This window comes from Aptenodytes patagonicus, chromosome 2, assembly GCF_965638725.1.
Source record: "Aptenodytes patagonicus chromosome 2, bAptPat1.pri.cur, whole genome shotgun sequence".
Classification (NCBI taxonomy): domain Eukaryota; kingdom Metazoa; phylum Chordata; class Aves; order Sphenisciformes; family Spheniscidae; genus Aptenodytes; species Aptenodytes patagonicus.
In genome coordinates, this window is record NC_134950.1 from 32746380 (window position 1) to 32773939 (window position 27560).

The following is a 27560-nucleotide window of genomic DNA, read 5'->3' on the forward strand; positions in this document are numbered from 1 at the left end:
GAACAAGCAGGAGTTAAGTTCTGCATGAATTCAAAGAGCAAGATCCTTCTTCCATGACATCTCCCTCCCAACACAACCAAACCCAACCACATCTTTCCAGGTCCCTTTGGTGAATTTTTTGTCCTGTATGTAGTGAGCTTGTGTGTAAAATTAGAAGGCTGCTGTTGACTAACTTGACAACATAAATTTTGATTTTTAATTTGGGGGTATATTACTTGTACAAGTAACTGAATTCAGCAACCATGTGTAATAGTTATAATCTTGGAGAAAATTAAAGTTGAAGACTTCTTTCTTCTGTCTGGTGTCCCCGCAACAGACTACAACTATGTGCTTAAATATCTCATTTGAGGTCACATTGAAAAAGTTGCCATTTTAGATAAAACAGAAATTACCACCCAGATGAGGGAAAACACCAAGATACAAATAGTTACTTTAGTCCCACTGTATAATCTGTACAGCTGATACCACGTTTTTTCCTCAGCCTCTAGACTTGTTATAGTAATGTTTCACACAAAGCAGAATGTTTGAGGTGTTTGTTGAAGGGGGGGTGGGGGAAAGGAGTGTTCTGACTCCATCAGGCAGAGCACACTTCAGTTAAAGCACAGGGCTGGGCTGAGCTCACTCTATAGCTATTTTCACCCTGTCTGACTTCATTTCCTTTCCTGCAGGGAAAAAGTCTTCAGCTACAAGACGTGGTCAGACACTGCAAGACAGAAACCTGAAGTCCCACTCTACTCTTCCTGGTAGACCAACTACCACCCACTGTTGCTATCTTCTCTGGTGAGCCACAAAGGAAGAAGAGTAGCTGCTGGAACATGTTACATGGTATCACCACCAATAAGGTGATAATGACCTAACCTCCTCTGCCGAGCCACAGAGCTGCCCTGTACCATCACCCTCTCCATCACTGCAGTCACCTACACACACTACAGAACAAAATGTCCTTCGGACTCTGTAACATCATAGGTACTCCTGTCCCTTCAGGCATCTAAGCCTTCACCAGGTGGTATGGGAGGAGGAAGAAAGGCAGCAGTAACAGTGGAACGTAAGATGCTGGCTCTAAAATTTACATAGGAGCTATTAACATATACCTTTCCTACCTGTAGAGCATTTAAAGAACACTTAAAATTACTACAGTGGTCTTATAAATATCTTCTAGAATTATACCCTGATATGACTCAGGTTATTATTTACTTTTAATAATATTACTGGCTAACAGAAAGTCCATTTCATGATAGCACAAGCTAGAAAGGAAAGTTAGTAAGACTTACACCAAAAGCTCTTTTCTGCATCTGCATTAAAACTTGGAAGCTCACAACCACTTTTTCTACTCACTGAGGAATAAAAAGCCAACTGCAAGGAGGCTATGGAGACTTATGGAACACCTTCATGAGGGAGCAAGGTGGTCCATTGATTCTCAAAGGACTGAGGAAAGCTACCAAAATGGAGAAGTAAAGTGCAGTTTACCCCGTTCCATGTACTAACCTATTCTGAGTATCTGCAAAACATGTTGCAAAATGAGTTTAAAATCACAGCTTGGAGAAATGTTATTACCTTCTCACCACCAATATGATCTCACTTTTATTACTCCCCTAAAACACATCTTGGATTTTATACAGTAAATATTATAATGAAGTCTTAATTTCCTTACAGACTAGATACGAAGTACCTGCAAAATACCCAAGACAGATAATACTTTCTCTGGATCCTCAGATAAACAGTACTCAAGTCAAATCCTGAGTTATGCAACATGCACAGGACAGGGTAAGCTCAACTGCCGATTACGGTATTGGTAGAATACAAGTCAGAAGGACACTTACTTTCTGCATCTCACATATTTTTCATTCTTTCCTAAATCTTAAAGCAGATGCTATACGATAGCTTTGTCTAGTTGTGAAATAAGTATTTCAGAACTACCCCAAGATATTGTGCAATTGCTGATTAACAGGGTGTCCTCACAGAAAATGGTGATGCAACATTACAGAACAAGGAGATGTGCTATTCTATCACAGTAACACTAAGCCAATATTCCGTTTCATTATCTACAGAATACTTACATATACTGCATCTCTTTATCACGTCACTTTCAAAATCATCTTGAAATTATCTCTATCAGAATTCCAGCGACTGCCTTAATTGATACTGCATTTTCCATTAAGAATATAAGAGGTATAGTTATCAAAAAGAGATGTTTATCTTCACCCATTTTAGATTAAGATAAAACAATTTACATTATGGCACATCAGAGAACAGTGTTTCTCCCAACTACCAAAAGATCTGAAAAAACCATGAAAACCCACTCGTACATGTACATACATACACACACACACTCTTGAGGTTACCTACCAAGGAATGTCTCTTTACATGCTCTCTTCGAGTAAACAGCTTCCCACAGATGTCACAACTGAAAGATCTCACGCCTGTGTGAATGAGCAAGTGTCTCTTTAGTGTTCTTCTGTATTTGGCTACATAATTACAGTGTGGACACTTCAACTTGTTCATGATTAAAGCAGAGGAATCGCCTACAAGAAAATAAGCCATCAGGAGAAAAGATGATAAAACACAAAACCCCCTATTTCAGTATGTTCTGCCTGGTGCACAAAAATAAACAGGTGCCAAAACAATAAAGCACCCACATGACTTTTCATCAGCCAAATCAGGACAATGCCTGCCTGCAGAAACCACAAGTACTGGTAGGTTCTGCATGTATGATCTTGTTAGAAAAATACCTACTTGTAACCAAGGAATTTTTACTACGGAAATACAGATCAATTCTTTGAAAAGAAGTCTTATTTCATGAATCAGACTAAGTTAGCAGTATTCCATTTTCTAGCGGTCACCTATACCAGAAAACACTTTATTCTGGATTAGAAACCCTCTAGCTCTGTGGAATTTAGGCAGTTACAATCTTCTCTCCCAATATTCTATTTAGAATTATGTGCAGGAACTGCCTGCCAAGATCTGACTCTACAAATAAATAAAAAAAGTACAACTAAGCAAGAATGAATATTGACAAAAGGAGTAGGACAGTACGAGGTAGCATAATTCTGAAATAGCTAAAAAGGGAAGTTTTGGTTCAGATCTTGGCTATTCTATACCCAAAGTCTATTTTGGTCTAACAGTAGGAAAAAAAAAATAAAGAGCAGAAAAAACTTCTGGAAGTAGCAATATCCCACTTCTTCCTTATGATGGAAGAGAGCTGTTTACATATCCTTGGACCAAGGATAACATAGCTTGCTCAAAGGATACGTGCAAAACAGGTTTACTACAGGTGCCCATTACTGTGTGAAACAGAAAAGCACAGGATGCTGTGACAGCTATGAAGGCGTCCACACAGGAATACAAGGGTTATTTTGAGAATAGGGTACTGACTCAGCTTACTACAGGTGAGATAATTTATGAACATGATCATAACCATCTAGAAGCATCCAAAAAGCACTGGCTAAGGCTACATGATTAAGAGTTTCTAATGTTCATGCTGGCAGGAAGAAAGCAAAAATAACTGTGTGTTATGTGCATGGGCCTGCATGCCTATATCTAAGATGCCTCCTCCCAGCTTCAAAATCCATCATAACATGAAAGTTAAATTTTGCTAATATTCAAAAGTTTGCCTTGGCATATCGGAGCACTCATGCAAGCTGCACGTCAACATAATGTCACATAATGGCTTACACAAAGAAAAATAAGTTCAAAAAGGTTTTAAATTGCAGTCTTATACACATCAACAGGGGTATGACAGACAGACATACATCAGGGCTGTAAGATACATGGGAATTTAATGGTTTAAGAACAGGCAGACCTCCTAAGCCCCGAGTTCTAATCCCTTGCCTGCTAGTGAATTTCACCTTCTGATGACCCAATTTCTTCCACTGTAAAACCCAAAATATTTAAAGTAAATCATAAACCACATCCCAGTAATAGCTCAAAGTTACAGAGAAGAGGTAGGCATTACTATTACCCAGTCCTTAAGATCCTCTTTTTATTGAAGACTATGTATTTTAAGGATCTAGCAATAATTATTTTAGATGTGGTGGGTTTTTTTGTATGTTTTCAGACAGAAAAATAATTACAGATAATTGCTTGCTTGAACTATTAAGAAAGGCACATAAGCTGTGAAACGGTAGGTTATATAATACAGGTTTGACTGAAGAAGGCTTTAGCTATGGCTGCATTGAATTCAAAACCTTTATTGCAATGAAGCTTTTATTTTTAATAGTGAGCAGTATGCTCCGAGGTCTACTTTTAAAATTATATTTAAATTTGTATCTTCATCATCCATTATCTGTAGTTAGCTTACTACAGGGGGGAAAAAGCTACCATTAAAGACCTCAGGTATCTTCATATTCAGGAACAATACAAGAGCCAATATAAATCATGTTCTGTTTTTACTTTTCCATACATTTGAATTCCTTTTTCTCCCTCTGAGGAAATAGTCCTATTTACATTATCCAGAAAGGCAAATGATATGGAAGAAGATTATGTAAACACTTAATCTTATAAATCTCTAAACAAATTAATCAAATATTACCAGCAGTGACACAGAAGATAATGAACCCCTATCAGAGGCAAAAAACAACCTCCTCTCCATCAAATATACTTGCCATTTTCCCAAGCTTCTTTTGGCCAAGATTCTGGCAGCAGTCCATACTTGAAGTCACTTGAAGTACCCGGCAGCAGTCCATACTTGAAGTCACTTGAAGTACCCGGCAGCAGTCCATACTTGAAGTCACTTGAAGTACCCGGCAGCAGTCCATACTTGAAGTCACTTGAAGTACCTATTACAGACACAGTCTCACTTTAGCTTCCCGGGTTCTAATCAGTCATGTTGTTTAGCAAAATATATATCCTTTTTAAACTGTGCCAAAAAAGTTTCAAACCTTAAAATAGTAATTATAATCTTTTTTTCACATAATCTTCAGTACTGAAATGAAGAAAATAACTGCATTCCTAATTTCAATGAAATTAGACCTTTGAACTACTCTCCACGGCACCATCTCTTCTCCCCATCCTGAGAAAAATTCAAAGCCTTTTTCATACTACAGGAACTTTTATGGTAAAGATACTTATTCCCTATCATCATGACAGGGCTAAAAAGTTTTCAGCTGGATTCTCCTTACAACTGCTTTGGGCAGTGACTTCATCTGGTCTACCACAGGCAGTCTAGTCGGTACAAAAGTAAACATTTTCTACTGGAGGTGTGACTTTCTTTATTGCCTTAAAATATCTCAGTGGTATAAAAAGTGCTTTAAATACCTTTATTTATACAAAGTATCCTACAGCTATGTCTAAATCCTTTTTTGAATAATCATCTCCATTACTCTGTAACCACATCAATTCAAGAGACCATAATTACTTGGAATATACCAGCTTAAAAAATTGTGATCAATTCAAGAGACCATAATTACTTGGAATATACCAGCTTAAAAGACTGATTTGCATATTTACATTTGGTCTTTAGATAAGCTCCTCATGCAGTTTGTGTTGTCTTTGTAGCTTTTCCCCCCCTCTTTAAAAGAACAAAATCATTCAGAAGTGAACAGTGCCTTAAAAAGATCCTTGCTTGTTTAATTCTATACTTTAGTAACAAGTTAGAATTGCACGAGTGAATATGGAATCACTATTACACAGCACAGATAACTATAAATAGTATACAAGAAAGCTGCACTAGGCATTTGACAAAATCATATTTGTGGGGCAAAGACTCTTCTGGCAAGAGCACAAATCAGTCTTCTCCCCAATCCCCAAGACAGGAGTTTGTTGGAAAACATGAACTCAAATTCATTACTTTCCTCACAGGCACACAGCTGTTAAATAAACAAACTGCAGTGGAAACTGGCAGATTTCCTTTTATTTGTCTGGATGGTGCTCAGGTCCTCACACTGGATTCCCAATTTCACTGTTGTGAAAAGTCTTGAGAAGGGATTCATAGCAAATATAGATACATTTTTATGTAAGCAGAGCTTGAAAGGACAAAGGAAGAGAAATCCCAGTATTTTAGCTCATCCACCCAGCTATTTTGGTATAAAGAAGGGGGAAGAGAAGGGAAAAAGTCTCCCTCTCCTTTAAGAAACAAAGTAGCGAGGAAAATATTTTTTTTATTTTTTTTAATTACTGACTCTTAATAGCTGTTATGTCCAAAAAGAGGCAAGAACTCCTTACACTAATTTGGAGCTACGGACTCCAGCAATGGCCTCTCACAACAGCTCAAGGAATAGAACACGGATACCCTATAGACATGCCAACTACACATTCCTTTGAAGTGAGCAGTAAAACTTCCTTCTGTAATACACAAGAAAGGATTAGTGAGGAAGCAGTGTTGTACAGTTCTGGGCATGAGCAAAGATGACTTGATCTCAAGGCTAAAAGCCTCCAAATTAAAGCAGGCTTCAGGATCTAGCAGAGAAAAAATAAAACAACTTTTATAATCTGTTCAAAATATTAGGCTTTTTTTTTATAGGATTTTCCACTCTGACAGAATTGTCCTGTCTCTAGTTGACCAGTGTAAGATCAGTGATCAAGATATTTTAATCACCTTTTTCTCCCCCTTATGAGAGGAATATGTGTAAGATCAACAGACCAAGCCTTTACTGCTCGCAGATGTAACATGTATGCTGTGTATAGGCAATATTGAATAGCTTCCCTCAAAATAAGCATACATCAAAGACTGACCATAAGTAAGAGTTGTACCAAGATAAGCACATTTATAACACTGTCACTTTGACAGTTCTTCTGGATCTAAGAGAACACAAATTGAATTTCATTAGGAACATTTATGCTTACAGCTGGTATTGAAGTTTGAGGGAAGTCAGGAGCTCAAATCCCTGCATAGGTCTAGATCTTAGCATAAGACTCGGCATAAAGCCAAATAGACTTAAGAGCTGTAGTCTAGTGTAGGTAATAGCTATTAAATCTTTCTACCTCTAATTTGAAGACCTGCTATAACATGAAAGAACACTGGCACAGATACCACAAGAGATAAGAGGTTGCTACAGACACTTCAGTCTCTGCACAGTACAGGACTAAGTAGATCATAATTAAACCTAATGCTTATTCTTAGAATAATTCATTGACCTAGAAAGCCTGCTTTCTAGATTAAGCACACATATAATGTATTCAAAACAAAACAACAAAAAAGGCATTTTTAATGTCTAATGGCTCATCCATACAGGAAAGACATGAATTACATACAGACTGGGAACTGAAGTGCAATACCTAGCCTCTACTAGTTTCCCCAGGAGGATATATAGCCTACAGTCAGATAAGCTTCTGACTGTAGCTGAGCCAAATATAAGATGTTACAGACCCCTGTGGCTCATAACATCTCCCATTCCTCCTCCCACCCAGGCTACTGCCCCCTGAAACCTGCTTGCAAAACCACAGATATAGTCATCATCTAAGCTGTTCCTGTCAACTTGAACCCACATGATTTTGATAGGAGACTGAAAGCAACTACCTATACAGTTGTACTGGTAGATTGGGGGTGGGGTGCAAAGCGGGAAATACAGACAGCAGTGAGAAAGAACTTTAAAAAAAAAAAATGTTAACTAGAAGCAATAGTGTTCTGTAACCCCAGACCAGGTCGTCTGACCACAACTTTCCTCTGATCTAAGGATACCTTTTTACAGTTTAGTTGATTCCTAAAAGAGGTGTAAGTTAGTAATTCAAATGTCCATTAGCCTCCAACATCTACCCATTCTTCTACCCTGCATGGAGAAGAGGTTTCTATGAGTAACCTGATCTTTAAAAAACACCAAACCCAAAATAATAAAAATAAAACACGATACAAATAAGCTGATTAACTATCAGCACTAAAATTCTCAAGACATCAATTTGAGAAGAGATAAAGACAGTCCAAAATACAATGAAGTGATTGTGTAGGCTTTTACACAACTAACAAAAAACTTTATTGAAGGATTTTATGTTCTACTGCGTTTGTTCTCAGGAAAAAGGATAACCAGAAGTCAGACACACTGATTTTCAGTTAAGAAGGCAAGATCTAGGGGAGTATCACCAGCAAGAGAGAACGCATCTGAGCAGAAACATCCTTAGTTTGACAAGTTTTACTCTTTTTCTGTAACCAGAAATATGCTGATTTTTTGGGAAGAAAAGGAGACATTACTGAGTAGGGGATGATCAAGGAGATTAATGAGAAGATCAACGATAGAAGCCATTGAACAGGTCATTATAGAAAGGGATATGGACATAGGGTGTGCTGAGGGAGAAGATAGAAAACTTTGCGTTAGATACAGTTGTCTAATGAACTTAACTTCTGCTTTCTTTACACGTATTACCACTAAAAACAGTGCCAGAAGAGGAGAAAAAGGAACACTCCTATTTTTCCCACCAGGTTTTCTGACATTGACTGCTCATTCAGATCAATTAAAAAAGACAGAAAGTAGACAGGATAAGTGATTAGGCCATAGCTTTCAAGGATTGTAAAGAGCACAGTGGTAATCTACTGATACAATCTGGATTGCTATTAGAGAGCTGGATTTGTTGCTTATGTTAGGTAACATGACAGAAAAAACAGCACTGCCAAGACTGACACACTGGGAAGGTGGGGAAAAGAAAATATATTGTATTCCATTTGTTCCCAGAGTATTACTCACATCTTTAACCTTGCTTCTGAAAAGGGGTCAAAGCATATTACTTCTCAACTGCTTCTTGCAACAGAAGGCTCAGACAAACTTAAGACATTTTGCCAATGCAATCTTACTCATACTTTACGTACTGCTCCCAATTGCTCTTAGTTTTTACTATTTCTCATTCATGAAAAAAATGGTTTACCGCCTTGACTATGGAGGCAGATCTATCACCAACTAACCCTGCCAGATGACCATCAATTGATGCCAAATATATCGTCCACTTGCCTTTTCAACTTGCTTATCATATATTCCCTGAAAAACTCCTCCCTGAGAAAGGGGTGCCGTTCACATTAAAAAGCTGTTTTGCCGATCTCTCCCCACAAAGGCTATGTCAGTGAAACACAAGATAGTAAGAGCTTTCCTCATCTAGATCATTTATTTGTGGGGGAGTTATTGCTCTCAGAGACTATCACAGGCTCAAACAAAAACTTAGGTTTGAAGGGACCTCTGAAGGTCACCTAGTTCAACCTCTTGCTCACAGCAGGGATAACTTCAAAGCTGGACTATATGTTGCTTTGGACCTTGCCAAGTTTTAAATATCTACAAAGATAGGAGATTCCATAAACCCTCCAAGCAATATGTTCCAAAACAACCACTCTCACGGTCAACAGTTTTCTTCATATGCAACTGGAATTTCCTTAGCTGCAACTTGTGACAATCAACTCTTGCCCTTTCACTGTGCACCTCTGAAAAGCATCTGCGTTCATTTTCTCTATAATCCCCTTAAGGTGATAGAAGACATCAGGTAGATCCCTCAGCCTTCTCCACCTAAATAAATTCAGTTCTTCAGCCTCTCCTTGAACATGTTCTCCGTCCCCCTAACCACCTTAGTGCCCCTCCACTGGGCTCCCTCCAGCTTGCCAGCGTCTTTCTTGTACTGGGCTGCCCTAAACTGGGCACAGGATTTCAAATGTGGTCTTGCCAGTACAGGGGTATTATTATCACTTCCTTCAGCCTGCTGGCTATGTTCTTGCAAATACCACCACTATGAGGCTAGCCTTCATTGCTCCTAGGATGCACTACTGACTGACGTTCAGCTTGCTGTCCACAGGGACACCCTGGTTCTTTTCCACAGAGTTACTACACATCCACTCAGCTTGTACTGATGCACAGGGTTGTTTCTTCCAGATGCAGGACTTGACATTTGTCTTTGCACAGCATCTTGAGGGTTCCTGTTGGCCAATTCCTACGGATTGTTGAGGTCCACCTGAACAACAGCCCAGCCTTGCCGTCCAGCTTATCAACCATTCCCACCAATTTGATGTCATCCGCAGACTTGCTGAGAGCATCTTCTGTCCTAGTATCCTGATTACTGATGAAGATGTTAAATATTATGAGACTCAGTAAGCTATTTTCAGGAAAATAACTCTTCTTGACTTCACTATCAAGAAAATAAATTCATCCATAAACTTCTGGACTATGTTGTGAGCTCAAGGGCCAGATCATGAACACTGCAAACAAGTCAATTCAAGAGCTTTCTCAAGCAAAGTATTTGAGAGATAACTCAGACTTTCTCATATAAACATTTCACATCCCCTTTTCATCAAGTCTTGTATTTAAAGTGTTAATATAAGTAGGACTTTCAAGGAAATACACACCTGAAAGGCTGCATGAAACTCCTAGAGACTGACTGGCATTTAGGATTAAGATCCTTCAATACGTTAAAAACTACCAACTATTCTGGATACTCTGGTAACCAAATTAAATGTCTTGGCATTATGTTCTGCTCCTATTTTCTTGCTAACTCTTTGAAAAATTGACTGTAGAACAAATCCAAGGAAATAAGTTTGACTTGTGCTCAAAGCTGCCAGTTTCTCCCTAATGAGGGGGTAAAAAAGCATCCAATTAAAAAAAAAAAGAAAATTAAGTTTATTTCCATCTTAGCCCTAATACAAGGGTTCTCTACACAGTAAAGCCATTAGTTTCTTTCTGCATCAGCATTAGAGAACTGCTGTTGCTACCATTTTATCAGCTACACGTTGTAGCTTGTAAACATATTTTCTTAAAGGAAGAATTAAATGTCAACTTGAAGGACATGAAATATAAATATCACCGTACATCATGATCAAAGACCACTGATGTCACTGTAGTCGAGACAAATACACCAAGAACTGATATGGGTCTTCATTTGTATTTATTCTTAAGTAAAGACATAAGCAGAGATACCATTGCTGTGTAGAGACTGTTTTGGTCTGAACAACTTTTTATGCCAAAACAGCTGAAAGGAAATGCTAAGGAGATCTCTACTTCATGTTAGTTTCCCTAATCGCAGGCAGTCTTAGAAGCAGCAGCATAATTGACCAAAACCCTTGTGTTGAACTGTCATCTCAGTATCATTCATTCCAGACTTACTTTGCCAAAGCCTAACTTTGTCTAGGAATACCAAGGGATTTTGTCTTTACACTGGGCTTTGAAGAAAAGTAAGGTACAAGACAGAGGCACAAATCTGTAAAAATACCAAAACAAAAGAAGAAAAAACCCAACCCTTCCAACAACAACAACAACAACACAACAACCCCAAACACAAAAAACCAAAACCAGATACTTCCCTGGGAACTCTGTGTAATAAGATCTGGGAGTACACGACAAACTAAGCTTGCCAGACTGGTGTCATGCTCTCCTTACAAAGTAACATGCAACATTACACCCTAAAGAAAGGGGATCAACTCAAGTCACAAGCAAGCAAATGTGTAAGAGATTGGAACTTTTACACAGCTCATACTTTTCATACACATGACCTGACCATGAAAGACAACTGCTGCTTAACAAAGGGGTTTTTCTTCCAGCTTTAAAAATCATGTTTTTAGAAAAGTCCCCTCAACCCCCCCCGAACCCTGGGAATACGAGAAGTGAATGAAGTTCTGCAATTGTGGCTACATTTTTACAGTACATATGGCAACTCTGATCTTGCTAACTCCCCTCTCCATTGTTCCCAGTATGACAGGATGAAGCTTATAACTAACAAAGCTGCACCAATGAAGGCTAGTGGTTGAAATGAAATTGTCTGCTAAAGCTGTACTCCTACCAATGCATGTGTACTGCAAGTACTACAATGAGCTTTAGGGTAAATGCATAGTATAAGCTTGCTATGCTATAGTATTCTACATTTAGTATAAACTTTCTACACTACAAACACATTTCTGGTTGGATGTATTTACTGATACCTGCCAGAAACTGACACAAGTAAGAAATGCTGCCTGCCTCTCTCCTCCACCCCAAAAACCAACTCCAAGTTCTGTACACAAGAATTCCAGAATGTACACAGAGCATAAGTGGTTGGGCAGTGAGCAAAACAACTCAGCAAGGACAGAGAATCTGAAAAAGAGAAGATGAAGGAATCATCTTTTAGTCAAACTACATGCCACTTAAAACCTATTCTACTCAGCTACCAACACTGAGGATGACCTATCCCTTCCCTCAAATTTAAAAAACACAAACAAAAAACCCCGAAACCACACAACACAAAGACTTGTACACCCAGAGTAACTGAACAGCAATTGGTTGATTTATACTTCCATGAACTCTTACAAAGTCACTCTACCATAAGAGTGCTCTCACATGGAGTTATGGTGGTGTAACTGAATTGAATAGGCCTACCAACGCAGAAAACCTACAGGTTAAATAAGAAACCTAACATTGTTTTTCTGTACTATATGTCAGTTAAGGCATAAAGGATATTTTTAAGAGTCCTTTAGCAGCCTTTTAGCTTCATAAATATCATACAGGAACGGATAGGCACATGAAGACAAGCATGTAGGAGATAAGGGGGCTGTGGATAAAAACAAGATTTTACTTTCTAGGGTAATTACTATCTGGAAAAAAAGCTTTTTAAAGGAAGTTGTATTCTAATCTTTGTGATAGTTTAAAAAAGCTCCACACTACTCTGAAAATCAGCTACAGTCCAAAAGGATCTGAAACATCTGGAGTAAAAACACTTTCACTGCTCAGCATGTGATAAAATTAATTAGATTTGACTTACTGAGCTACATCTTTGAGATGCAGGAGGGAAGCTAGCTGAAGAAATAGCATAACTCCAGCCACAGAAGTTAGCTGTGCCCCCCCAAATGTATCAAGAAGACACACAGCCCCTGGTTTTCTTTATTTATGGAGTTGCTGCCATCATCATCACCATTTCATAAATGTGGTAGCAGAAAAATCGAATCAGCACTTCAGATTGATAATTTTTTTAAAAGTGAATGTATTGCCTGCGCTTCAGTTGCGCTGAGACAAAAAAAAAAAAAGTTTTTCGGGCAGAAGAGATCCATAGACACCATATAACCTTCTTCCCCAATTGCTTGCCTTTTTTTTGTGGGGGGAAAAAAACAACCAGTACAACAGTAATATGCAGAATATTGCTTAAAGTTGCAAGGTCAGTAGTTGACCATACCATGAGAATATAAGGATCTACTTGTCTTTGGGATCATCCCCAGGAGAGACAAATTTAATGAATGGGGAAGAGGTTGACCCCCGGATGTTGTACTCTTCAGATGACTTCTAAAAACCGATGGGACCTTCAATATCAGGTTACATAGGGAATGGGGCAAATAGATTAAAGGTCCTTTAAGCAATTTAAATCTTTCAATCAGGGTATCAGCTGGGGGTCTGAGGAAGACCTGACCGAGACTTATAGTACCATGGAAGAGTAGGAAAAAAGCTTAATTTTCTTACACTAATTTTTTTTTATTTGGAACTCAGACAGTCAAATGGGATTTATCCCTACAAGAAATATAAACATGTCCAGATAAGTCCATCAATCTTGATTTCTTCAAATACAAAGTTACCTCTCTTTATTGTAAGTCCTGATCAAGTTGTGTTATGCTGCTCCGTCACGTCAAGAGGAAAACTGTGACCAGCACTACATTTTTCTAAGCAGGTTTAGCTGCTGCTTGTACCCTTCTGAAAAGTAGTTGCTTCTACAGCAAGCTGAATTAAATTCCTTAAGAACACCTACAAAATCATTCAGGAAGCCTCTTGTTCCACAAAAGGGCTGTTTTCATCCTGGCCATGTTATCCGTTCCCTCACCCCCACCCCCAACATGCCTGAAAATCAAGGTAACAAATAATCCACTGGTAGCTTCATAAAGCTATTGGGATATTACATACAAGTCTCTTTAGAAATCAACACAGTCAGCTCTGGAAAGCGTAAGCAATACTTCACAGTTGTGTTCTGAAGCCTGAGGATAGGACACTTGTACTCCAAAAAACAGGCCCAAATGAAAAGCAAATTCAAGAAGTGACAAAAGTTCATAAAAAACTATGAACAGACATTAAGAATATGGTGAATTAGAATCACTGAACTTTTATGAAGTGGTAACTAAGAGATGCTGACTGATTGCACTGTTATTTTCACCATGGTAAATGGTTAATTGTAGGATGCACCACGGCTGTAAACAGTAAAGACATTTTTTAGCAGATTATCAACTAGAAGGGAAAATAGTAAGATAGGTGGTAACATTGTGTGAAGAAACACAGCTATTTAAATTAATATAGCTAAAACTGGAGAAGGCTTGAAAGCTTCAGTAAGAGTAGGTAAATGAAGTAAGATGGTACATGCAATTTAAAATCCATCTCAACTTCATGGAGTTTTTTTGAAGCTCAATGTGCTACTTTTACAGGGAAGGTGTTAAATATAAACTCAACGGCAACACAGGGTGAGAAGAAGGAGAAGCTGACACATCCTTATGGATACCTGTAGGAAAACTCACATTTGGCAAGGAACAGTTTAACATGTTTGCTTTACTGGGACAAGAGGGGTAGCAGATAGTTCAGAAAGCTTTTATTTTTGATTATCTAATACTTACCTAGCAGTACCCAACTGCAAAGTCCATTTACTATAGAATTCAAGGTAGTGGCTTTTGGGGTAAATTTTTGTAGCGAGAGGAGTGTTCTTAAATAGGCTTTCCTTCCACTGCATTAATGGTATTTCTTTCCCCTCACAAAAACACCAGACAACCCAAAACCATAATCAAAGACACAGCAACTCACTTTGCATGTTACTGGACATCTCATAACCACAGCTGGTGTTGGTTATCCCCATCAGCACATGACAAAGCATAATAGTAGCAGCTCATTCTTTCCCTTTTAGTCAACCAAAGGGACAGCATACTCCTTAGCTTTCATCATAAGAATTTACTACTTCCTTTTTCTTCTCACAGCATTGTCTTATGTCTATTCTAGAAGACATTTTCTTATGCATTTTTAACTCCCGGTGCCTATTATTTTTGGTAGTTTTTCATCTCCACAAGAAATTTAATCCACAACTAAAAAGTTACCGTATAACCTGCAGGTTACTCTACAACTCATTCTTGTAATTTTCCCAATTCTCCACTCCTCCCCTCTTGCACCTTTTCTTGGGCGTAGAGGGAACAATTGAAATAACAGTGTTTAAGAGTGGAATCTACCTGCAGACCAAAGAAAAAGTTAGCCAGCAGTACAGGAGAAAGAGTACCAAATGCTGAAGCACAGACTATGGGTGAAAGTAAGCTATACCAAGCCCTACTTCCAGTATCTCTTCTTGTTTCAAACAATGTGCATGCACATAAGAACTTCATAAAAGTAAAGGTCTTATTATAAAAATATTAGATATGGCTTCCAAAATAGTTCTAACACTGACAGAAAATAAATATTTACTTGGGACCACTTATGTTGTGCTCTGAAAGTACCAAGGAGATCATTAGCTGACACGATTTTATAGTTCACCAAAACAAACTCTCCCCTGCAATCACAGAACTTCCAACAGTTTTGGACAGACACCACAGCACAAATTCAGTGTGCCCCTAGCCTCTAATACAGCTCTTTTCATCAAGATGTTACATGGATGTATTTTGTAATTTAATTCTTTAGCACAATGAGTTACTGGAAACCTTGGTGTTTCTGTCCAAAAAAACAAACAAGGACTAAACTTGTTTAATCATTACTGCACTGCCCATACCCTCCATTATTTCTGCAAGAAAGCTCCACAGCACAAATTCAAAGTCTGCAGAACACAAGCAAGCATTTATTTCTGTTGCTGGGGACATCATTTAGTAGACATATTCCCTGTGGTATTTCCAACAGTAAAGGAGATTGAATATCTACCCCATATAAATCAGAAATAGAAATCACATGCTAAATTGTGTCAGAAATTTGATGTTTCTGCAATTAATATACAGGTCCTCAGCTCCTGCTCCAGACCTTCTGTTGCCTTTTTTCATGTTGCCGCAACTAAGTATGTATTAGCAAATAGTGTAGCCCAGCAGAGGCAGATTTGTTGTGTGGGTGCTGAGGACTCAACATCCCCACTATACACATCTGAAGGTGCTTTACTTAAGGCTAGATCTGACCTGGTGCTGTGGACCCAAGGCCTGTTAGCAGATGGCACAAAATAGGCATGTTTCTGAAACACAGCTTCTATTTTCATTTCAACCAGAAGAAACCCTGTACAGTCTAAAAAAGCTTAGACAGTAAGAGAAGATCAGGAAGTTCACTTTACAAGTGCACACTCCCAAGCTGAACTGCAAAGCTAAAGTAGACCTACCCACTGAGTTCAGAGATGAAGACTGGAGATAAGCAAACCCCCTGAAGCATTTACAGAATGAATGTTAGCTCCTCAGCACAGCTGCTTCTCCAGAGCTGCTCCTGTTGTGCCACACTACTTGCTAACTACATGGACGCATCTTGTACTGGCTGCCCCTGCTCACGTGCCAGATGTACACATCCGTAGCTCCAGTCTGCATCGCTCTATATCGTGACATGTCACTGTGGTGCTCGTGCATATATACTGGCACGGTACAGCACAGCACAGAGTCACCACATGCCCTCTGCTGGACTGCTATTCACCTATTGCCTCCTTGCACCTCAGCAGCTGCCGGCCACACAGACAGGCATCCACACACCGCCGCGGGTAGCGGGTAGAGGCCTTTCAGAGCCTCAGGAGAAACGGCCTGTCCCTGCCACTACTGAAAGGATTTCTTTCAGCCTTGTTTTTCAAATAAGTCCGGGGGTACAGGAAGAAACCAAGGCCATCCTTCCACCAAAGTAAATATAGGTTCCTAGACCCTCCCAGAACTCGGGTTGCTTTCAAATATCTGTTTTGTCACTGGAATACAAAAATATCTGGAAATATTCTATACCCACAGGTGTGAGTGCTGATAGTGCTGTTTTTTTTTTTTAATTTCCCTCTTAATTCTACTCCTTGAACCTGGGAAGCGGAGGATATCCACAGTCCCTTCATGTTTGAAGGGGGCATACATTTTGAAATGCTTTAGAAACAGACACGTCTGAAGAACTTGGTTCCAGCTATGTCTCAAATCCACCTTTAATTTGACTCCTAAATTGGGGTAAGTTTTCAAAACTGCTAATTCATCTAAAAGTGATACAGGTAAATGGCAGTACTTCAAATATATACTTCAACTATTCTTACAGTATAATAATTATAAAAAAATTAAAAAATGGAACTTAATTACATTGCCCCAAATCCCCAATTACACTGTGAACAGTCTGCTTATAATTCTTTGTGTGACTGTATTTGTTTAGCAAACAGATATTTAATCTTATTTTAACATTTACATTAACCATAGATCCTTAAGGAAAAAAAAATCCTATTAATTCAGTCATTCTCAGGATTTGTTTAAAGAATAGTTCAACAAAAAGATATTCCCTTTACTATATGTCATTGTGGCATGTCTTTCCAATCTGTTTCACAAAACTACTTTAAGAGTTTCTATTATACTAGCCAGGATTACTCCATTTTGTAGCTTCCCAGATAATCCTACAATAAACAGCAGCGGAAAGTTGACTTCTGTTTCTGGGTGACACTCAGGTGAGGGAGATCACCACAAAAGTCTTTTGCTAGTGTAGGGAAGGAAATTATGAAGGCCCTTTCTCTGTGCAACCAGCTAACATCACTAGCCACCAGTTATCACTCCTTGATTTTGTGCCTAATAGTGGCTACAGATTAAACATAAATATAAGAATTTTAGTTTCTACCAGCTGGTAAGTATTCCCAACTCAAGCATCAAATGCAAACAGCATGTTACATACTGCATGGCACAGCACAGTCATTCCTTTCTCTAGCCAAAGATACACTGTTGTGCCCCAAGGTGGAGAATCGGATTACTGATTTAGTAACCTGATTGGTGTGCTGACTTCACTAAAAGATCCTATCCAACATACCTTTATAAAAGTTACACTGTCATGTACTTTATTCAATAATTTAGTTTCAAATGACATGACTGACTGACATTAAGCAATATTTACCTGCTTCTTCTTTAATAAATGACAAATCTTCTTCCGGATATGGGACTGACGGTTGCAACACTGAGCAATCTTCTGAGTTCTCTTCAGTATTAGGTGGTATATTATAAATAAATCTCTTTGCAGTTTGGTTTTTCCTTCTTGCTTTTCCAGGTTCTTGAACTGATTGTCCCTGTGAGCCCATGTCATTCCATACGAAAACTTTTCCCTCACCTTGAGATTCATTTTCAGCCATTTCAGGTGAGCTGTCCTGGACCCAACTGCAGTCATTCATTTGGTAGCTTTCCATTTGGCCCTCATCAATAGAGTAACCATCGTTCTCAGTTTTTATGCTACTTGCCAAGTTGGTAAGATTTCGTGTTGCCCAGAAGCTGGCAACTTTCTGATCCCTGGGAGACAAACCATCCCTACTAACAGATCTTCTGTTGTAATCCACTACAACGGTCTCTGGAGCTTCTGATTTTATACTTATGTTTAAGGCATCTTTAATGAAGTTGCGGCAGGACTGGACAACCTCCGTCATCTGAAGGTAGCTGGCCACTGACATCACTTCAATGGCGTTTTGGCTCGTAAGCACGAGGTTACCGGAATACAAGAAGTCCAAGATGACAGAAAAACCTTGAACAGCAACAACGTCTAAATAGGTAACAGTGGTTTGGTTACGGCTTTCTTTGTTTGTAAAGCAATACAGAGTCTTAAAGAAGCGGCTGCCTGCAACCAGGATGTTCTTGTGAGCTCTGAAGACCCTCCCGCTCACCACAATATTAACATCACAAAGAATGCCTTTCTTCCTCTGCTCGTTGAGCTCTTGCAGGAGCTGATAGCAGTAAGAGTTCTCATTTGGCCTGCTGTTAAAATCACAGTATCCTTCATTATTCAGTTCTGATGGTAACTCTGACTCCTGCAATTAAGAAAAACCACAACCATATTAGCTCTTAATGAATGCTCTCCTTAGTCCTCCAACACTATAGTAAGGATATGAAAATAAACTTAAGAAGATAATGTTATTCAAATGATATTTTTTAATTTATGTTCTTGGTCAAAGGCAGGCAGGAATATATAATTAAAAAAATATTCTGAAAACTAAGAATCACAATCTCATTCTGCACCCTCCACCCCCAAATTTGGAACAAAAACAGAACTAGCAGAATTGCCTTGAGGGCAAAGGAAGTGAAATTTCAGCCAAAAGTAAGGAAGAGATTTAGTTGAGTGCGAAGGACTTGTTTTTCTTAACCCACATACATTAAAGATTCAGGATTCTCTCTTTCCAAAGATTTAACTAGATGGTTTTCACATATCCAACCCCCCATCCTTCCCTAGAAACCTCCACTTAAATGGGTAAGTAGAACCTTGATAACTGATTCGACATTTTCTCATGCTGAGAGATGAATACATAAAGATCAGGTCTGTATCTCCCAATCTAACTTTCTTATATGTTTTAAAGAAAACATATTACTGAAGTAGTTATAATAGCAGATATTTCTTATACAGTTCTACAAATTAGACACTTATTCTTTATTTTCTAATTGTGGCAGTCTTAGGGTTAAATAGCTGTATTACAGGACAAGTGGACAGAATATTGCAGGTGACCAAACAAAACTTAAGCTTCCATTACATTATTATTACAATGGAATACATGATGTATTCCATTATTACATTCAGTGAATCAAGCTTCACTGAAACTTCACAGTAGCAACACCTTTAAGTGCTACATACTTACTATACAGACAATATGTACTTACGTGCCTCTCTACAACCTTTTTAAGACGTGATCTCAAACATGGCTTGAAAATTTTGCTAAAAGTTGTATCAGACAATCCAACACCAAGAAATTAGTTGTTATTAAAGATTAGTTCAGACAGTGAGAGACTGATGAGAAACAAGAGATCTGAACTGGATTTTAGAGCATTTAGAAAATTTATTACTGATGTTTAGACAATGACGATTCAGAGCTGCTACAAAAGCAGCAGCTAGAACAAAGCAGAAAACACCACAGACTGGCGTATTTGAGACCATACTTATATTGATTGATACGTACTGCCATCAAGAGCAGCGACAATGACAGAGTCTGTTTTATACTGGATCCCTAAGACTCTTTCTTCTTCCCTAGCAAATAAGGACAGCTCAAAACTGGCTGGCTCCAATACATTAGGACAAGAAAAGATCAGATTTTGCAAGTTATGCCATTATTTTCTCCTCTCATTTCCTAGAATAATTCACAGGTTTGGGGGCTAGAGGTATCATTAAAGCTCGACTACCTGAACATTACAGGTCAAAATCAGCATCAACGAGGGAATGTTAATGCAGTCATGAGCCCATAATCTATACTGGGGCTAAAATATATGTTGCAGAAAAGTAATACCCTTAACCTGGGACTATGGCAAAAAAACAGCTATATTTTAAAAAGTCACTTTCCACCACACAGGAATTAGTGCATTAAATCAGTGCTCACCTCAAGTTATAGTCCCAGTGTGGATTACTGGGATGACAACTGAGGCTGTAACTACATCCTCTAAAACGGTATTTACTTCTATAAGCAGCAAATAATGCCCAGCATAACCAAAATAGAAACTGTACCATTTCAGCATCTCCAAATTTCTCTTGCAGAGAAATTTCAGTTTGCTGTCACATTCAAATTGCTTCTAAATCTCTACCCTTCTCAGAAAAACACTTCAGTGAAAAGAAGAGGTAGAAATAAAAGCAATTAGGCTTTTATGTGAAAACAAGCAACAGATTTTTGTCCAACCTCAGCTTAATTTCTTCTGCGTGCTCTCCGACATACCCAAGTACTCCCTCAGATCAGAGCTCTGAAACAGAAAGTACATCCCAAATGTGTGACAAAGCGGATTTCAGATCTGGACTAGCTTTCTGTCACTCCAGCAACGGCGCACTGTGTAGTTTCAAAACACCAATTACACTGACTTTGGATCAGATTAAGATGAAAATTATCGTACCCTAAAGTGTTGTCACTCTAGTCAAAGTCAATCAGTGACTCGCATCTCACACAGTAAATGTTAGGTAGATGCTATGATAGCTGACAATTTTGTTCTCTGAGAACACATTAAACACCACATAAAATTTAAAAATAACCTGCAGCGGTTCTTTTCTTTTTAGAAATGTCTGATTAAAGAATGGAGATAGAGTACATTTTAACTGAGCATGTGTATGTATCCCATCAAGCTGATAAAAAGAGAAATCAAGATTTACAATACATTTTTCTTCCTAAGAAAACGACAACCCAGCATGGTAAAAAGGAGCTGCAGATCACAAATGTGCTACAGAAACACAAGACTGAAGTCTTCATTATGAAAAGACCAGAAGGCTGAGTGAAAAATAAGAGACATCATGCAACTAACGTCCAAGCTACAGGGGTGTGTGTTGGGGGAAAGAGATCAATATTACAGCTTTACAGAAATGGGTCCATAAATATTTTTAAAACTAAACTAACTGTAATATTGGAAACAACTGTTTAACTGCTACTATGGAAGTAGCTAATCCTAATGCCACACCTCAAATGAAATGAAAGCCCTGACATCTGAACAGTTACCAAGCCTAAGTAAACCAAGTGTGACAAGTAGAATTAACATTTACCATGAGAAAAATGAAAAAAATGTAATATCCCTTGGAGAGTTTTAAACATCTCTCCTTTGTACAGAAAGGGTACAATACAGTTCAAGAGGAGGTAAGGTGCAAAAAATAATTACAGAAAATTAAGAGAGTGTATTTTCAAGCTTGTTACTTATGTTGTGCTCATAGCACATCGTCATAAGTCTACTATTTTTCTGATGAGAACCACAAACTGATGATATTTGCTTAGATGTCAATTATATTTTCAGAATATAGACCAAATATTCCCATCACCTAAGTTATCTCAACACCAAACCACCTTATCCTTTAATAAAAACTGGTAAGAAATCTAGAATAAAAATCAGGAATATTTCAGCTTTATTTGTGGAATCTACAGCATTGTAAGTCTGAAAAGCTTCTCTCTGTAGGTGAGATTAAGAAGCAGTCTGACAGAACAGAGACTGCTCAAGGAAACTAATATTGTGCTCAGTTTCAATTAGACTCATCTGAATACACCCAAAGATAAATTACTATTTCATATGTATAATTCACTAATTAAACTTGCCTAAAAGCTAACAGGAGCAGAAACAGATGATCAAAACCTGCTACTAGAAACCTGCTTTTCTTTCTCCTCCTGTGCCATCAGCACACTGTGTCTCCTGGGAACAAGAAGGGGGGGGGGGGGGGGGGGGGGAGAAAAACAAACAAACAAACCCAAAACCAACAATCTAACCATAGATTCCATCTCAGCTGTATGTATAGGAAAAGCAGTTATGCCACATTTTTGTAATCCCTTCCCTGTTACCACACCTTACTCTACTGCAGTTTCCCTATGCCCCCAAATTAATTCTTATCCTGAAAAATGGATCCTCTAACAAAAGCGAGCTATCAGGAACTTCTTAAGCATGTGCAGCTACAGAGGAAAATTATCTCAAAAGTCGGTCCTATCAGCTGCACACATGATGCTCCACTGCCGTTTTACATGCCATAGCATCGCTCACAGAAAACTCGGCAATTTAAAACTGTTCCATTAAGTGCCTAACATCCAATTGAGTAGTGTGAGGTCTGGTAAAAACACTGTATAAAAATACAGTAAGTGATACTCCTTACTCTGAAGGCCTGACTTCCTCCTCAACTTTTTTGCTCTGCTAAGAGTAATTCAAGAAGTTAACTTAGAACACTATAATGTAACTCTTACATCTGAAGCACGACTTCTATTCATCACTGCTCATACAAAGCAAACAATTACAGTTCACATGGAAAAAATAACACATCAAAGGCCTTCCTCCTTTTGGAGAGCTTCTGCTTTAAACCAACATGCCTGTTAGGCTGGAGAAAGCTTTTCTGGCAGTATTTCCAAAGCTCGGCTTCAAATTATGTCCAGAGAGAAAATGTTTTAAGAAGCAGCTTTGAGGGGAGGAACCCCCAGCAGCCAATAAATCTGCATCTCATGGATCTAAATTCATCACAGAATTAAAATCTTTTGCAGTGATTTCCCAGTAAGTGTCTATTTCTTAAGATTTTTGCAACACAATAGTCTGTTTATTAAAAAAACAAAGGTAGTTTCAAGCTGATTATATCTTTCCTTAAGCTTTAATATTGAGACAGATTATTTTTAAAAAATAGAATAGAAAAAAAGGAGTCAAGATTTTTGTCTTGGAAAGAAGCACCAACTGACAGCTCAATACCCTTGAATTACAGCAGCTGCAGCCACTTGTGATGTATTTTGGCATTCCAAATTAAATGTATCCCAAAAATAAACTGAAATCATCACTCATTTCTTCCTTAGTGTAATATCCAACAGACCTATAGAAATTTCCACTGCTTTACTGTCTTAACACCTACAATTTCCTTTTCGCACTTGAACAGTGGCACTATGCCATATGTTTATTAGCAGCTGCTAAACATGCCCTGCAGTTGAAGCTTGTCAAGTCAAGAATACGTGTGTTGTCTCTAAGACAAAGGCTGAAAGATCTCTCCCAAGTTTCATTAAATCTAAATGGCTTTGCTGCCTCATTATGTATGTTGGAAATATGGTCAGGGTACAAATTACCTACTTTTGTTCCATGTATCTGGTATCATGGCATTAAGAAAAAAATGGGGCTATTCTTTTGGTATTAATTTAAACATATGTATCAAGAGACATTCAAGTGCTATTAAAAGTGTGAAAGGATATGGAAATTAAACATAAAAGCGGAAAGAAAACAGAGACTCTTAATCAGATTTGCGATAAAGCAAGTGTAACCTGAAAGTGCACCACAAAGAAAGCTACACTGACTTTTGAAAAACTGCAATTCCTTCCCTTGTAAGAAGTTGTTAACTGAAATGTAATTGCACAGGGATGCATCCAGCACTGTTTTCCACTTGAAAACACCAACCTCTGTACAGCTACCTTACAGAAGCTTACTTTGTCCAAACTTTAATACTCTACAAAAGAACCACTGATACCTCATCTATCCTACTGTTTCATTTACTATTACAGTTAGTACAAATATTTTTTTCTTAAACTCTCAGTGGTATAAAAGCAGAGGCTCATTTTTATAAAGATTCCCATGACAATGAAAGGTTAATCTTCAAATAAATACTTACATTAACTTTCAGGCTACTGTGACACGCAAACCAATATTCTGTCCCTCCCCCTTTTACCCTCCCGCTATTTTATAGTCTTATGACAGACTGGGGATAGGAAGACAGAAGGAAAAAAATAGTAAGTTTAGTAGGAAAAACTGCTTGGAATATGTTTTATTTACACATAGCTTAATGGGAGTGAGAGAAACTTCCAAGTGTGGCATGAATTAGCAACATCTAGTGAGACAGGAGACTACACAGTGACAGGACATACCTTTAAAGGGTAATCATTCACAACTCAAAGTTAGAAACTAGGCAACAAGATAGTAAGGAATATACCGCAGTAACATTAAACAAAAAGAACATTTTCAAAGACAGAAAGAGGTAAAAGAAATTAAGAATGAAAGTTTCAGAATTAGAAACAAGTTATTTAAGGCAAGTTGGGCTAAAATACTGCAGAGTGAATAGCAAATCCCTGATTGGAGGAAACTGATAAGATGACCTACTGCCATGAAATGTCTGTAACAATAGCTGCCTCAGAAATACACTTGCTGAAAAAATATTATTAGGCATCTTGAAGGTGAATGTTGCATTTATAAATCCAAAAATAGTATTTTGGATAATGGATATTTATGCACCATCAGGTTTTCCTTGCAATCCTGCAGTAGTTTCACATAAAACTTGCATTCCTTTTCCAACCAACTCTAAGAAAACCTATGTTCACCTAACATTTTATCTGTCATCCCGATATCCTACCCAAACATTAGAATAGCAGCTCTTGTCCAAGGTACCCTGAGCTCCTTAAAGCGCTCAAGCAATAAGCTCAATTTAACTATGGCACTACAATTCGGACTCCAGATAAATCTATACAACCAAGGTGGGCGTTTTAATTAAAACTGAGCTCTAAATAGTGAAAACGGAGTGATCAGGGATTAATTCCAGCTAACAGCTCAAGTTCAGCCTAACAGTGCAAGCACTAGCCTAACCTGAAGCACATTAGCTTGTGCCCGCTGGCAAGTTTAATGCCAGCTGGGCGATCCGAGAGAACTTTTGCAGCGCAGACATCCTTAGGAGGAAAGGCTGCAGGAGGCTGGTGATTCAACGCGAGTATTCCTTAAGAGCTTTTCATCCACATATGTTCCAGCTTTAGCCCTGCCTTATTCCTAAGAGCAGCCAAGAAACACAGTAATTTTAAGTTCAGCGGGGAACATGAAGAGTTTCACTAGTCCTAAACCATTAGAGAAGAGCTGGCATATTAACATGGCTTTCAGGAAACCACGTTTATCTCAAACATACACCAAGCAATTGCAGACTTCTTGCTCAGTAACTCTATCTAAAGCAACACAATCGGGAAAAAGATTTAAACGAGAAGGTCTCGACTACACAGACTTATCCAATTAATGCACAGGGACCATACCGTCGAGAACGGCAGAGTAATTCCAATTTCACACTGGCAAGCACCAGTTTCACACGCAGTCGTTAGCCGGACACTACCCTCCCTCCCCCGGTACCGCAGGAGGAAGTTGTAACGAGTGTTTTTAAATCAGTGCACCAACACTGGTATTCGTACGCAACTTTTTCCCACATTGCCGGTTTATCTTCACAAGATAAACGGATAAACTAATGAAAACGGCACTCGCTACCTCCGAACAGCGAGGCCACGTTAACCAGGTACAGCCATAAGCAGTAGTTCGTGCAAACGCTCCCGAGCTGCAAAACGGCAGCGCTGACAGTGCTGTGCCTGCCCAGATCCAGCGGGAGAGTCACCCCAAATCGGAAAGCGGGCTCGTCTCCTGCTCCGGAGACGGCGTGCGAGAGCAGCACACCGTGCCCAGCCGGCCGGGCAACAACAAACACAGGAAGCCATTTAAAGAGATTTACACACGTGGGGGGGGGGAAGCTATGCGAAAGGGGAGGCCGGCCTCTGCCCCGCGCCGCTCCGCGCCCCGAGGGACGCGGGACCCCGCCGGGGGACGCCTCCCACCCCCGCCGCCCGGCCCGGCCGCCGCCGCGTCCCCTACCTGCTCGGCGCTGACGGGCTCGTTGAGGCGATGCTCGGCGGAGAGGTGGTGCCGCAGCAGCAGGGCCCGCTTGTAGTTGCGGGTGCCCTTGCAGAGCTCGTCGTGCCCCCCGGGCAGGGCCCCGCCGGCCATGATCAGCTCGGGAGGGGCGGCGGCGGCCGCGGCGGCGGTGCACCAGGCACAAGACATGAGGCCGGTCTCCTGGCAGTAGTAGAGCCATGGGAACTCCTTAAGCCAGGAGCCCTGGAAGGAGATGTGCAGCTTCTGCAGCAGCGACTTGGGCCTGGCTAGCGGGAAGTGCTTGATGCTCTCCCCCTCCCCCGCGCCCACGCTGCTGCCCTCCGCCTCGTCCCCTCCGTCGCCCCCAGACCGCCTGCTGCTGCTGCAGCTGCCGCCCTCGGCGCCGCTGCCGTCGCCCAGGCTGCCCCCTTCGCCGTCCTCCTCGTCGTCGCTGCTGTCACTCAGGGAGCCCCCGTCCTGGACCAGCTCCTTCCCCTCCAGCAGGCCCTCCGGCTCCAGGCCCTCCGCGCCCTCCAGCTCCATCTCCTCGTCCGCCCCCCGCCCGTTGAAGTGCTTCCGCGGCCAGGCCGAGGCCTCGCAGCCATTGTTAGCGGCGGAGGGGGCGGCGAGGAGCCCCCCGCCGCCCCGAAAGGCCAGCGTCCGGCGGTTTCTCTCGGCGAACATGGGGCCGGCGGCGGGGGGCGAGACCGCCTCCTGAGGCAGCAGCAGCTCCTTCTCGTCGGCGGCGGCCTCCAGCTCCTCGGCCTCCAGCCCCTCCAGCTCCACTTCCTCGTCCGCCCCGCGCCCGTTCAGCGGCTCGGGGTCCTGCCGGTCCCAGGCCTCGGCCGCGCCGCCGGCCCCGCCACCGGCCGCCGCCGCCGCCGTGGCGGTGACCAGGCCGCCGCCCCGGAACGCCAGCGTCCGCCGGTTCATCTCGGCGAACATGGCGCGCGCGCGCCCCCCGCCCGCCGCCGCCGCCTCGCGCCCCTGGCCCGCCGCTCCCCGCCCGGCCGAGGGCTCTGCCCGCGGGAAGGGGGAAGGAGGCGCCGGCTGCCGTGCGGGAAGGGCGGGGGTGGCGGCCGAGAGAAACGAGGTCCGGCCGCTCCCCCCCGGCTCCGGCCTAGATCACCGCCGCAGGCTCCCCACAATGGATCCGGCTCGGCGGCGCTTCCGTCCCAACAGGCCCCGGATCAGGTCGAATGGCAAATGAACAACGGACTGCTCCCACAATGCACCGGGAGAGCCACCGCAGGGGAGGGGGAGCGCGAGCGGGGGGCGGGCAGGCGGGGGGCCGGCGGGGCGGGCGCGACAGCTGGGGCGCGTCACGCGCCCCTGCGCCGCCCGCCCGCCCCGCCGCGCGCGCCCCGCCCCGCCCCGCCCGCCTCACGGCGTGGGGGGGGGGGCGCGTGCGCGACCCCCTCCCTCCCCCGGGGGGCCGCGTCGTCGTCCCCCCCCCCTTCCGCCCCCCTGCGCGTGCGCAGGGGGGTGCCCCGCGGGTCCCGAGGGGTGAGCGGCGGCCGCGGGG

The 27560-nt window shown here is 41.0% G+C and overlaps 1 protein-coding gene across 2 annotated transcripts in view; it reads right to left on the minus strand.

The window, feature by feature from the left end:
• ZBTB10 (zinc finger and BTB domain containing 10) overlaps positions 1-26980 on the minus strand; it is a 32559-nt gene extending 5579 nt beyond the window's left edge. For both annotated transcript variants that reach the window (XR_012994592.1, XM_076329503.1), the window contains exons 1-4: positions 26036-26980; positions 17883-18780; positions 4602-4775; positions 2347-2522 (exon numbers count right to left, since the gene is read on the minus strand). Coding sequence is in view for 1 of the 2 variants with exons in the window: in XM_076329503.1 (XP_076185618.1) it covers positions 2347-2522; positions 4602-4775; positions 17883-18780; positions 26036-26980 (2193 nt within the window). In the remaining variant the exon portion in view is untranslated. The remainder of the gene's footprint in view (positions 1-2346; positions 2523-4601; positions 4776-17882; positions 18781-26035) is intronic.
• Positions 26981-27560: the final 580 nt, after the last annotated feature.